General features: G+C 41.5%; 1 protein-coding gene across 1 annotated transcript in view; it reads left to right on the top strand.

Moving 5' to 3' along the window:
• Nucleotides 1–4,149: 4,149 nt before the first annotated feature.
• Nucleotides 4,150–12,561, top strand: part of CD247 (CD247 molecule) — a 79,838-nt gene continuing 71,426 nt past the window's right edge. Inside the window, exon 1 of the mRNA XM_010953810.3 lies at nt 4,150–4,344. Coding sequence (XP_010952112.2) covers nt 4,287–4,344 — 58 coding nt within the window. The 5' untranslated portion in view covers nt 4,150–4,286. The remainder of the gene's footprint in view (nt 4,345–12,561) is intronic.

The raw sequence follows: 12,561 nt of genomic DNA, 5'->3' as shown, positions 1-12,561 counted from the left end.
CAATCTTGTGGTGTCCCCCTGGAAACAATGGTTGATCCAAGAAGTAAGCATAAGACCCAAGCTGGACCAATGAGATCATTTCCTGAGACTGGTATAGGGACACTGAGTGTTTCTGTTATATACCGCTGTGTAACATCCATCCCAAGTTCAGTGATGTAGAACAACTATTTCAGGTGTTTATGATTCTGTGGGCCAGCAGCTTAGGCTGGGCTCAGTTAAGCGGTGCTCTAGCCTAACCTGGGCTCATTCATATGGCTGCAGTCCTCTGGTGGCTGTGTTGTGACGGGATGATCTAAGGTAGCTTTGCTCACTTACCTGGAAGTTAGTGCTGGCTGTCCGCTGAGTCATGTGTCTGTGGCAGGCTAATTCTTCTTCCCATGGAGAAGCCTGGATTAGCTTAGTGGATTCCCAAAGCTGTGAGAACTATGGCAAGCTCCAGAATGCAAATGTTTTTTCAAATCTTTAAGGGTTTTTTAAAGATGGGAGAAATAACATACTTGTATACTGACAAGAATGATTCAATTTAGAAGAAAAAAACTATTATGCAAGGGAAGAAAATTTCTGGAATAATGTCCTTGGGAGGCAAGAGAGGTTGCAACCCAGTGAAGTGGTTGATACCAATATGATAGGTTAAAAAAAGTGTATTCATTGTAGTTTTAATTTTGATTTATCTTATTATGAGTGATACTGAGCATTTTTCATTCACTTAAAAGCCATTTACTACTTCCTTTTCCATGAATTTTCTGTTCAAGTCCTTTTCTCATTTTCTAATGTGTTTTTAGACTTCTGCAGGCCTGAAAATTTCATGAGGATGAGGATTCTTTGTTTCCCTCCCAGCTGTATCTTTAGCATTTAGCACAGTGGTTGGCACATGATAGGCACTCAAAACTATTTGTTCTAATTGAACAATGTTTAGGAGCTCCTTATGGATAAAGGAACTAAGCTCTTTGTCACAGTGCTAGAATTTTATATAAATGAAATCATTCAATATGTACTTGTTACCTGGTTTCTTTCACTCAGTATAATTTTAAGATTCAACCATATTGTTGTATTACTAGCAGTTTATTCATTTTTATTATTGAGTATAATTTCAATAATATGGATATACCATAATTTGTTTATCCTTACATCTATTGATGGAATCTGGGTGGTTTCCAGTTTTTGGCTATTACAAATAAAGCTGCTAAGAAGATTCATGTACAAGTTAGGACATGTATTTCCTTTTCTCTTGGGTAGACACCTAAGAGTAGAGTGGCTGGATCGTATGGTAGCTGTATGTTTAACTTTTTGATAAACTGCAAACTGTTTTCCAAAGTTTTATCATTGTACATTTCCACTATCAATGTATGAGAGTTCCAGTTCCTCCATATCCTTGTCAACACTTGATATGGCCAGTTGTTTAAATTTAGCTGTGTTAATAAGTGTGTAGTGATATCTCATTGTGTTTTAATTTGTACTTCCTTAATTATTAGTGATGTTTAGCATCTTTTCATGTGCTTACTAACCATTCATTTATCTTCTTTGGGTAATTTTCTATTCAAATGTTTTATTCATTTTCTTACTGAGTTAATAATCTTATTGAGTTGAAAGAGCTCTTTATATATGTTGGGTATAAGTCCTCTGTCTGCTTTATGTATTTGCAAATAATTTCTCCCAGTCTCTGGCTTGCTTTTTCATTTTCTTAATGGTGTTTTTCAATGAACAAAGTTTTTAATTTTATGAATTATTTTATCAATTATTTTTCTCTTACACTTTGTGCTTTCTGTTCTACCATAAAGATTTTTCTCCTATTTTTTTCCGGAAGTTTTATGGTTTTTACATTTTACATATAGGCCTATGAATTATTTTAATTAATTTTTGTCTATGGTGTAAAATAAGGATTAATTTTTTCCCCGTAAAGTTACCCAGTTGGTTGTCCATTGAATTTTCTTTGCACTTTTATCAAAAAACAAGTGACCATATGTTTGAGTTTATAGTATCACAAGTACTATATGGTAATCATATCACTTTGTAATGTTCAGTGTTTGGCAGGGTGATTTCATTCTCCTTACTCTTCTTTTATAGAGTTTTCCTGGCTGTTCTTTGCTTTTTTAGCATTATTTTTGTGTCAAGATATATAATTCACTTAAGAATCACCATGTTAAAGTGTACACTTTGGTGGTTTTTAGTATATTCACTATCTTGTACATCTTCACAACTAGCTCATTCTAAAACATTTCCATCATTCCCAAAAGCAAGTTTGTACCTACTAAGAGTTAGTCCCAATTTCCCTCTTTCCTTACCCTCTGAAACTACTAATCTACTTTTGTCTCTATGGCCTAGTCTGGACATTTCATATAAACGGGATCATATATGTGGTCTTTTGTGTCTGCCTTCTTTCACTTAGCACACTGTTTCCAAGGTTCACCCATGTTACAACATGTAATGATGCTTCCTTCCTTTTTAGGGGTGAATCATATTCCATTGTTTGGATATACCACATTTGTTTACCTATTCCTCAGTTGGTGGACATTAGGGTTTCCAAGTTTGGGGCTACTATGAATAATGCTGCTCTAAACAGTCAAGTACAAGTTTCTATATGGACACATTTTAATTCTCTTGAGTATATGCCTAGGAGTAGAATTGCTGCGTCATATGATAATTCTATTTAACTTTCTGGGGAAATGCCACACTATTTTCCACAAGGGTTTCATCACAATTCAGCATTCCCAGCAGCAATGTACAGGAGTTCCAATTTCTTCACATCCTCACTAACACTGGTCTGTCTTTTTAAACTTTAGCCATCCTGAGTGTGTGTGAAGTAACAGTTCATTGTAATTCTGATTTGCGTTTCCCTAATGATCAAAGATACTGAGCATCTTTTCATGTGCTCATTGGCCATTAGCATATCTTCTTTGGAGAAATGTCTATTCAGATCATTGAAAGATTTTTAATTTTTTTTCCTGGTTGAGTTATTTATATATTCTAAATACTAGACCCTTATAGGTATATGATTTGCAAATATTTTCTCCCTTCTAGTGGGTAGGTTACAGCTCAGTGGTAAAGTGCATGCCTAGTATGCACGATGTCCTGGGTTCAATTCCCAGTGCCTCCATCAAAAAAAAAAAAAAAAAAAAAACCAAGTAAATACACCTAATTTCCTCCCCCTGCAAAAAAAAAAAAAAAAAAAAAAAATTCTCCCTTTCTATGGATTGTCTTTTCACTTTCTTGATAGTGTCCTTTATGCACAAAAGTTTTAAATTTTGATGAAGTCCAGTTAACCTATTTTTTTCCTTTGCTTATGCTTTTGGTGTCCTGCCTATTTGTGTACATGAATTTTTTCATGTAAACTTTGGAACCAGCTTATCTTGTTCTAAAACTTTTGTTGACATCTTTAGAGGGACGGATTGATTAATTTAGGGAGAATCGGGGTCTTCTTAAGAGGACACTTTTTACCAAAGACCGGGATACACCTTTCCATTTACCCAAGTCCTTTCTGTATTCTTAAGGAATGTTTTAAAGTTTCTATTCTTACACTTTCTATTAACTTTATTTCCTGTTATTTACGTTTTTTTATTATCGTAAATGAGTCCAACGTTTAAATGCTGACAACTCACAAAAGTATTTGAAGTATTATATGAGCTATACTATCTTGAACTAGTCTATGGTCCAAATTCAGGCCAAATTCAGATCCGAAACCTCAGCTCTACTCCAGCAATTTGCCTTATAGGTAAGGATGCTGAGGTCGAGAGCTGTTGAGTGACTTACTCAAGGCTGCACAGCAAGTAGGTAGCAGAGATGGCGCTAACGCCCAAATATTCTGTCTCCACATTTTGCCTGACTCTGAATCCAGAGCTCTGTCATCTGACCAAACACCATAAAATATACGGATCTAGGAAAGTGGCAGATGTTCTTACAGGCACTGGGAACTCGTGTCTGTCTAGGGGACTGACTTCAACGATCAAGATAGGAATTAGAGAAAAATGAGACAAAAATTAGAAAAAACAAAACAAAACAACGGTTAAATAAGAGAAGCAGCAAAAGTTCAGAAAGACACACACACACTCACACACACACACATACACACACCCCAAACCCTCAAACCTCCAGAGCTTCCTGCCTGTGAACCAAGAGGGGGGGTGAGTTTCTTGGCCCCGCTGGCAGGTGCCTTCTCAAAGGCCCCATCGTCCTCCACTTCCTGAGGAGGCAGCAGCTGAGCAAAGCCGGCAGAGGCTCCTTTTCTCCTCTTCGTCCAGCCACGGCTGCCTGAGCCTCTGGCTCCCGGCTCTATCCTGGGGAAGGACAAGATGAAGTGGACGGTGCTCGTTATCCTGGCCATCCTGCAGGCGCAGCTTCCAGTTACAGGTAAGGCCGGATGTTTCGATGGAACTTTTAGAAACTCTTTGTACATGTGTGTTGGGGGGGTGGGGGTGGAGGGAAATAGCAGGGGGTTGGTGAGGAGCCAGTGTCTCCTTTAAATCCCGTCCTCCCCAAATCAACGGGCAGCTGGCTGAGCGGGGAGGGGTCTGGCTCGATGCCGGCATCTGCCTCATTACGGCCACGCTGGGCATCAGATTAGATCCAGCTGCTTGAAAACACACCTGTCCAAAGCATGGATTTTTTTTTCCAGTGATAAAAGGAGAGAGAAAAGTCTGCGGTGGTGGGAAGACAAGGAGGAACTGAGGCAGAGCCTGTGTGGAGAAGAGGAGAGGGGCTATTTAACTGAAGCTGGGTGGGACCAGAAAGTCAGCTGAGACCTTTTTTTCTAGCCTCTGTGTCTTCTTTGACCACCTTGCTGGCTCCGTCACTTGGCCCCTTTCCTTCTTCCTTGGCCAACAAAGAACATTTCATTCATTGGTCAGAGAGGGTTGACTGGCTGACTTGAGGCTTCGATGGGCTAGGGACTGACTGGGGTTAACGGAAGAGGGATGTGGCCTTGCGCAGGGTCCATGTCTGGGCTCGGCTCTGACACGGCTGCCCACACACACAGCCAAGGGCAGCCCGATGACACACCCATCCCAGCCTCAGTGACTCACCCACCGCCCCTGGCAGCCCTCATCTGAGGCCAAAAAGCCAGAGATGCTGGCAGAACATGAACGTAAGGGACAGATGAGAGGATGTGACTTAAGGCGCCACCATGGGTAACAACCAACCCTTAAGAGAACCTACTCCTCACTTGGCTCCAGTCCTTGAAGCCTGGCTTTTCTAGAATCCTTTCACTCCTGCTGTGTTTTCTAGCCCAGATAATGAGGAGGTGAAGTAAAAAGAAGACAAAATGGACTCCGTCTGGGGTTTGGCGACCTGGCATTTTTACAACAGGACAAACTGTATTTAAATCTCAAGCGGTGGGGAGGGGGGGGTCCCAAACCAACATCGTTCGTCCACTTTGCAGCTCACCTCAGTGTGGGAGGGTGTCTGGCGACAATGCTGGGGGCAGGAGAGGCCACAGGCACCTCTGTTCCTGCCGGGAACACGGCACAGCCCTGGCCTAGTGCCTCGGGGTTTTCGAGGACTAAGCCGTGGCGGGGTTTTCTGTAAGATCACAGCTCTCTTCTCAGAAGGGCCTGTTGGGGATGAGTCATGTGCTTCTGGGGGGCAAGGACACCAGAATGAGCCCAGAGCAGCTCATCCTGTGTACGGGGCTCCAGAGGACCCGTGATGCCGTCACAGCCTGTGATTCAGGGATTTGTGGAGGGGAACAGCTGACAGCAGTGGATTCAGACCCTGGGCCTCAGGTTTGGGGGCTGCACTTGGGAGATAATTGCACCACGTGACGTTTCCTCAGGGGTCTATCTGTGTTGGGCCTTGGGGCCAAGGCGGGGGCAACGGAATTAGAAGAGAAAGAAGCTGCGAGGGTGGTGGTAGCTGCCAGGAGTGGTAAACAGAACCCCACCTAGCAGACAAGATGGGGGCCATGCCCCATTTCCACAAAGAGTGCACAGGAGGAAAAACTAGATTCATCTTTCAATGCTTTGCAGGGGTAGAGATGGAAATTTCAGCTCTTTTTAGATAAAGGCTCCTGGACAAAAGTTTTTCAAACTGTCCTCACCCCATTGAGGGAAGGCAAGGGAGATTTAGAGAGGCCTTTAACACCCAGGGCCGCAAACGGCATCTGTGTTGCCTAAACAGGACACCATGTATGATTTCCTCCGGAGGAAAGTCTGCTGGTGGAGTTCGAGTTGAGGTCTTCCCTCTTTCCTTGCTCAATTAAGTTACTCACCCCCAAACACTATTTTTTTTTTTTTTTTGGTCAAACTAATTAATTTTTATTTATTTTTTTTTTAAATTGAAATACAGTCGGTTTACAATGTTGTGTTCATCCAAACCCTTTTAAAACATCTTTTTACTAAGACTTTTCTATTTGCATTTCCTCGGAAATGCCCAGAGCATTCCGATTAAAGCAAATTATGACCCAGTCTGTCTATCCGAGGAGGTCTCTCTGGTGAGTCTGCCAAGACGGTCACCAGGGTCTGAGGCTGGAAGAGACTAAGATGGCGTGCCTAAAGGCTTGGACACTCTTGCGTGCAGAGCCCTCAACTTCTCAGTGCATCTAACGCCTGGCCTCATGGTGGCCAGTGAGGCCTTTGTCCTTTCTCCAGCAAGGAAATGCAGCTCTGACACAAACCCTCATGAAATGCAGGCTTCTAGTCTTGTGAGCAGCTCTGCTTTTAGAGAAACAGACGGGATGGGAAGAGCCAGGCCAATCACATGGCTGCCAATTTCCCAGCTGTGCAACCTTAAGCAAGTAACTTAACCTCTCTGGGCCTCAGCTGTCTCACCTCTAAAGTTAGGAATATCTTCATGCAGAGCTGTGAAAAAGAAAAGTAAATGTAATGTGCCTGACAGATACTAGGCAGTCAATACATGGAGGTTGTGTTAATTATTACTGTTATAAAATCCTGGCCTGTTTTCTTGTTCTCAATATCCAGGAACAGGAAATGGAAACCCACGGTTAGGATTCTTAATTTGCTCTCCTTTGTGTTGTAAAGCAGCACCGGGCATTTTCTCCATCTGTTGAAATCCAGCTTGTCTGTCTTTTGATTTCTGAGCATATCCGTAACAACACAGGAACACAGCGGTGATCCCTCCCAGCCGTAGGTCCAACCGTGGGCAAGAAGCAAAGCTTTGGTGGGTCACAGGATGAGCGTTACAGCTACCATTTTTGGTTTTTAAGACTTATTCTGCAGGGGGTTTTCTCCCCAGGTGAAAAACGTGACTGACAATATATAGAATATAAATAGTTAAGGGGAGCAAATTAGAACAAGGTCCACCTGGTCGTCACTGGTTAGGGCCACCATCCAGATTTGGCAGCCAAATGCGTAGTGTGGGTGCACAGTGACCAGGGTATTTAAATGAATACTTCTTGAAACCAGATCTTTGCTTAAACTGCCTGGAGCTGGACTTGAGGGAAGCATCTAAGCGATGCCAGGACAAGTCTTTCATCGAAGGCATTTTCACCAATGGTTTATTTCGACCTCTGGTCATCTGACTCTGCTCACCCAGAGGAGGTACCTCATTTTTCACTTTAACCTTTCTCATACTTGCTAGCCTGTTTCCCATCTGCTGCTTCAAAACATCCCCCTGAAACCGTCCTGGGAAGTACTTGCTTAGGTGAATAAACAACACTGCTGAATCTATTTAAAAATTCCCTTCATTTTTGCCTTTAACGAATTTAATTTTTTATTGGATACACTTTTACTTTCGAGAATCCCTGGGCATTGTGTCTTGTGTTTTATTTAGGGTTCAGGCACCTTTAGGGAACTGTCTTGCGTTAGATTTGTCCAGACACACACCCTGGGAATCCTTTTTCTTCTGAGCCTTATTTACTTACGGGTCAGGAAACTGAATAAATAGCAGCGATAGTTCAAAATACATTTCTTCTCTGCTTGGGGCAAGGTTAGTTCTTATTAACACTAAAGTGATAGTGGATTTAATCAATCTGAGCAAACATACAGACCATTTGGTTAAAAAATAATCAAACCCGTCATTTGATCTGTTAATTGAAACAAAATGATCAGTTACTAAACCGGACACACACAGCCACTCCTTCCAGCCTCAGACACAGTGTATGTTTCCTGAGGGAAAAGACACTCCTCTGCTCAGGAACTATCCTAGCACTTAGCACGGTGCCTGGAGCAGGCGGTGAATATTTGTTGGGTGAATTACAAGGTGGCTGAATGAAGGAAATCTAGACTTTTCCATGCAATTAAATTCACTTTAATGGTTTTTTAGGGAGGTCATATCTTGGAGTGGCATAGTTGGACCTTTCTTCTGGAGAATTTAGTATTAAACAAAGTACTTAAAAAAAAAAAAACAACCAGAAATTAAGCTAGTGGAGGGGACAGGGCAGTTTGAGTAAGTAGACTGATTAAAAATGAGTTACAAGGACAGTTTAAGATAAAATCCTACCGTTGTTAAAATCTTCTGGTTGGCCCATATGAAATTTCTGACATTTGTCTATTTGGGACCTACAAAAATGATAATTTCATATGAGTCAACTAATATATCTTGAAAATAAAGAAAGATGCTCATTTTTCCGACTTGGCTTTAACGATAGGGAAAAGCAGAAAATAAAGAGGGCTGCCACGGCTGGAGATTGTTAACTAATGAATCAATAAACTTACGAAGGCACCAAGGAGAAAAATAAGAGTTTGTGGATTATAGCATAAATCACATTATTCAGTTGCCCAATTGCTTCAAAATACAGAAAGAAAAAAAAAGCAGAATATCTAACCATTATAGTCCAATTTGGTCTAGATTACTAAATAAATATTCCAAGTAGTTATCACTTTTTTTCTCTCTTAATTTGAGGTATTTTACCAAAAATACCAAAATCATCAGAGGAGGTCATAAATTTTTTAAATGTTCCATTCTGCTTTTTTTTTTTTTTGCAAGTGTTTACATATTTTTATAGAGCTGCTATGTGCTTTTTTTCCTTCATATTTTATTCTGAGCATCTTTTTTATGCTTGGCCTTCGCGACTGTTTTTAAACTTCTGTAGTTCATACATCACATTTTCTTCACTGTTTCCTTATTGCTGGGCACTTGGGCTGTTTCTAATTTTTGTTATTATAGTTAATCCTGCAAGAAAATCTTTACGTATGTAGCTTTTAAAATGTCTTCTGAATTACTTTCTTGGGCTAATTTCTCCAGGACTGACAATTAAAAGAATAAGTTAAAGTAAAAGGACATTTCACAGGATACTTTAGACTTCTGTTGAAAATAATCCTGTCGAGGAGAGATTTTTGGGTTTTTTTGTTTTTTGTTTTTTGTTTTGCAATTCTCTGACCATCTGCAAGTGTTTCTGTCTTCTCTGGAGCAGGCAATATGGTGGAGGGAGAGTGGAGGTCATGGAACCAGAAAGATCTGGATCCAGGTCCTGTTTGCTCCCCAGCCTTTCACTGTGGCCAGCTGCCCACCTCCAGGGCCCCTTTCTTCCTCTGTGAGATGGCGGTGGAGTGGAGACACACTCGGAAGAGACACACACACAAGAGGTGTAGTCGTGATCACAGGTGCCTCAGTTTCCTAACCTGCAAAATAGATAGGGTATCATTTTCCCAAAGCAAGAAAGTGGAAACGCTGGCACTAACGTGCTTTTTTTTTTTTTTTACTTCTTTTGTCACGAAATTGCAGTGTAAACTTGGGCAGAAGTCTCCCTCTGGGCTTTAGTTTTCTCATCTGTGTGATGAGGAAGAAGAGGATTGAACATCCCTTTCAGCTACACCATGAGTTATGTATGGTCTTGAAATTACCAAGTTTTTAAGAACGGTTAGTTACCTAGCCTCCCACCCCACTGGTACTGACTCACAGAATTAGGACCTCCAATCAATAAATAAAATTTATTCATCCCTGTAGCTCCAATAAATAAATAAAATTAAAACTTAAAAAAAATCTGGACTCCCACCTTATCACAGTATTTTTAACTCTAACGGGAGCCTCTGTTGTGAAAAATCCAAGGACGGAGTCCAACATTTTCTAGCTTGTCCCTTATGCTTGTGCATCGGCTGCAGATTTATGGCCACTCAAGGATTTTGCTGGTGAGAACTGACTTGAAGAGAAAGCAAATTGCCATCTGAAGCGGCCAAATTGCAGTGGTGGAAATGTTAGAAGCTTCCTTTGTCCGCTCTGCTTGCCTGTTATGATTTGTGCTTCTCAGCAACTAATTTTCAGGCTCAAGGGGAAAAAAATAAATAGAAAGCATTTGAACCAGGACAGGCAGGATCCTTGCCCAGTCCAGACCACCATTCTCTTAGCACGGTCATTCCTTTATATTTACAAAATCCTTCCCAATGCCTTCGTTTACTCGATCCTCATAACCATTCTATGGCAAGTAGCAGAAAAAGTACTAAGATTCTCTTTGTATAAACAAAGAAAATGAGTCTCAGAGGTTTGATGACATGCCTAATAGTAGAACCAGGCCCCAAGCACAGTTTCTGATCCCCCGTTCAAGGTGCATGCTCTCGAACATTCTAGCAACCTCTCCACCAGGTCTTCTATCAATTTGCATCTTACACCTAATGACTGAAGTCTGCAGCAGACTTTTGAAGGCATTTCCCTCAGTCAGCACTTATTACGATTTTCCTCTCAATTTTTGAAGTAAGAAATACGTATTTTGATGCTGAATATCCTCATTTAATATAAATTTTCCTGCTGAGTATGAAATATTTGGTTGTTAGTACAGAATTGCATTTTTCTCTGGCCTATTATTATAGTTCTGAACTCACATTTCCTCCAGACGCGGTAAAATCCATATTTTCTGTTTTACTCTTAATAAATGTACCTCTTTGGGAGCTTTTCTTGAGAGGGATCAACCTCAGTTTGCAATTTTACCCGTTTCTATGGTTTCTATGTGTGCCGCACCTGCCCCCTCCACCACCGTGTGAGGCATAGGTGGAAATCAAACGTGTAAATCAAAGTGTAAGTTAAATTGTATTTGAGAAGCTTTCATCCTAAATGATAGCCTTCAATCGGTCTGTTTGCTAAGAACGGTTTTGTGTAAAGTTTTGTGGGGTGAGGTTTTCTAAAAGAAGAGCACGCTACTCCACACAGACTCTCAGTCGAAGTTCGGGGGTTTTTGGTTTTGCTTTGTGTTTTATTGAAGTCTAGTCGATTTACAATGTTGTGTTAGTTTCTGTTGTACAGCCTAATGATTCATATATATTCCTTTTCATATTCTTTTTTTATTATAGGTTATTACAAGCTTCTGAATATAGTTCCCTGTGCTGTACAGTAGGACCTTATTGTTTATCTGTTTTATATATAGCAGTGTGTATCTGCAAATCCTGAACTCCCAATTTATTCCTCCCCTCTTCCCCAACTGGTAACCGGAGATTTGGTTTTTATATAAATCCTCAAGAAGTGGGAGAATTACTTTTATTTTGTTTTAATTTTTTTATTAAAAATTTTTTTGTTTGTTTGGGGGAGGGTAGGTAATTAGGTTTATTTACTTATTTTTTAACAGAGGTACTGGAGACTGAACCCAGGACATCATGCATGCTAAGCATGCACTCTACCACAAAGCTATACCCTGCCCCCTGAAAATTACCTTTAAATGACAAATATATATAATCCATTCTCAATTATTTATGTCAGATTTTGGTTTTAAGTCCACTTACATCTGCCTGGGCCAAGCTTGGGAGTCCAATCCTTTTTGCTGTTACTGGAGCAAAGTAAACCAAGATAAGAAATTTGGTGCTCAGAGCAGAATACGTGAAGCATCAGATTGCCCAATATTTGAATATCAGTAGCTCTTCATGTGTCCACTCTCCAGGCTGATTGGGAGGAGGGCTGGGAGAGGAGGAGTGTCTAGGAGTTTGGCAGGGTATTTGCAGGGCTGCTGGGCTATAGGTGCCTTGCCTTTGCCAAACCCTGGAGCTGGGGAGGACAGCTCAGAATGCAAACCAGCACTACCATTTAGGATTAAACACATCCCCGCTTCTCTCAATTGCTGCAGACACTAGAAAGACAGCTCTGTGTTCCTGCATTTCACCAGTTCCCCATCAGGCAGTGTTGTACTGGCTCGAAGCCATATTGTCAATGACAGCCCTGAGCCAGAACTGCCTTTTTGTCGTGTGGACTGGGAGTGATGGTGAAGAGTTGGAGGGAAGAGTAGAAAAGACAGCCCGGCGGGTAGGGGAGGAGGTTGCCATCTGTGGCCATAGGAGGCAGACAAGCCAGAGCGGCTTGCTGTAGGGAGAAGGCAGCTGAGCCGGGTGACTCTAGCATGGGACTAGCCTGTCCCCAGACCCCATCCCATGGGTTATAGCTCAATTTGGGTGTGGCACACATGCATGCCAGTGTGTGTTTACCTATGTGCTCTGCAGGTGTCTATGCCCCAGTATGCATGTGCTGGTGTGTGTGGGACTGTGTGTTTGTGGGTGCATGCACTGGCATGTACTGTGTGCTTGTCTGTATGCAGCAGACATGTCTTGCGTTTGTGTTTCTGTGTGCACCAGTGAGTGTCTTTCTGAGTATGATGTGTGTATTTAAGAGGAGGTTGGTGGCAGTAGGACCTAGAAGAAAGGGGCAGCATTGCTTGAGCTTGGAGCTGGCGATCTAGGTCAAGTAATAGTGGGACTGAGA

The sequence above is a fragment of the Camelus bactrianus genome, chromosome 21 (genome assembly GCF_048773025.1).
Source record: "Camelus bactrianus isolate YW-2024 breed Bactrian camel chromosome 21, ASM4877302v1, whole genome shotgun sequence".
Classification (NCBI taxonomy): domain Eukaryota; kingdom Metazoa; phylum Chordata; class Mammalia; order Artiodactyla; family Camelidae; genus Camelus; species Camelus bactrianus.
The sequence above is the reverse complement of the archived record's forward strand: the minus strand, read 5'-3'. Positions and strand labels throughout refer to the sequence as shown.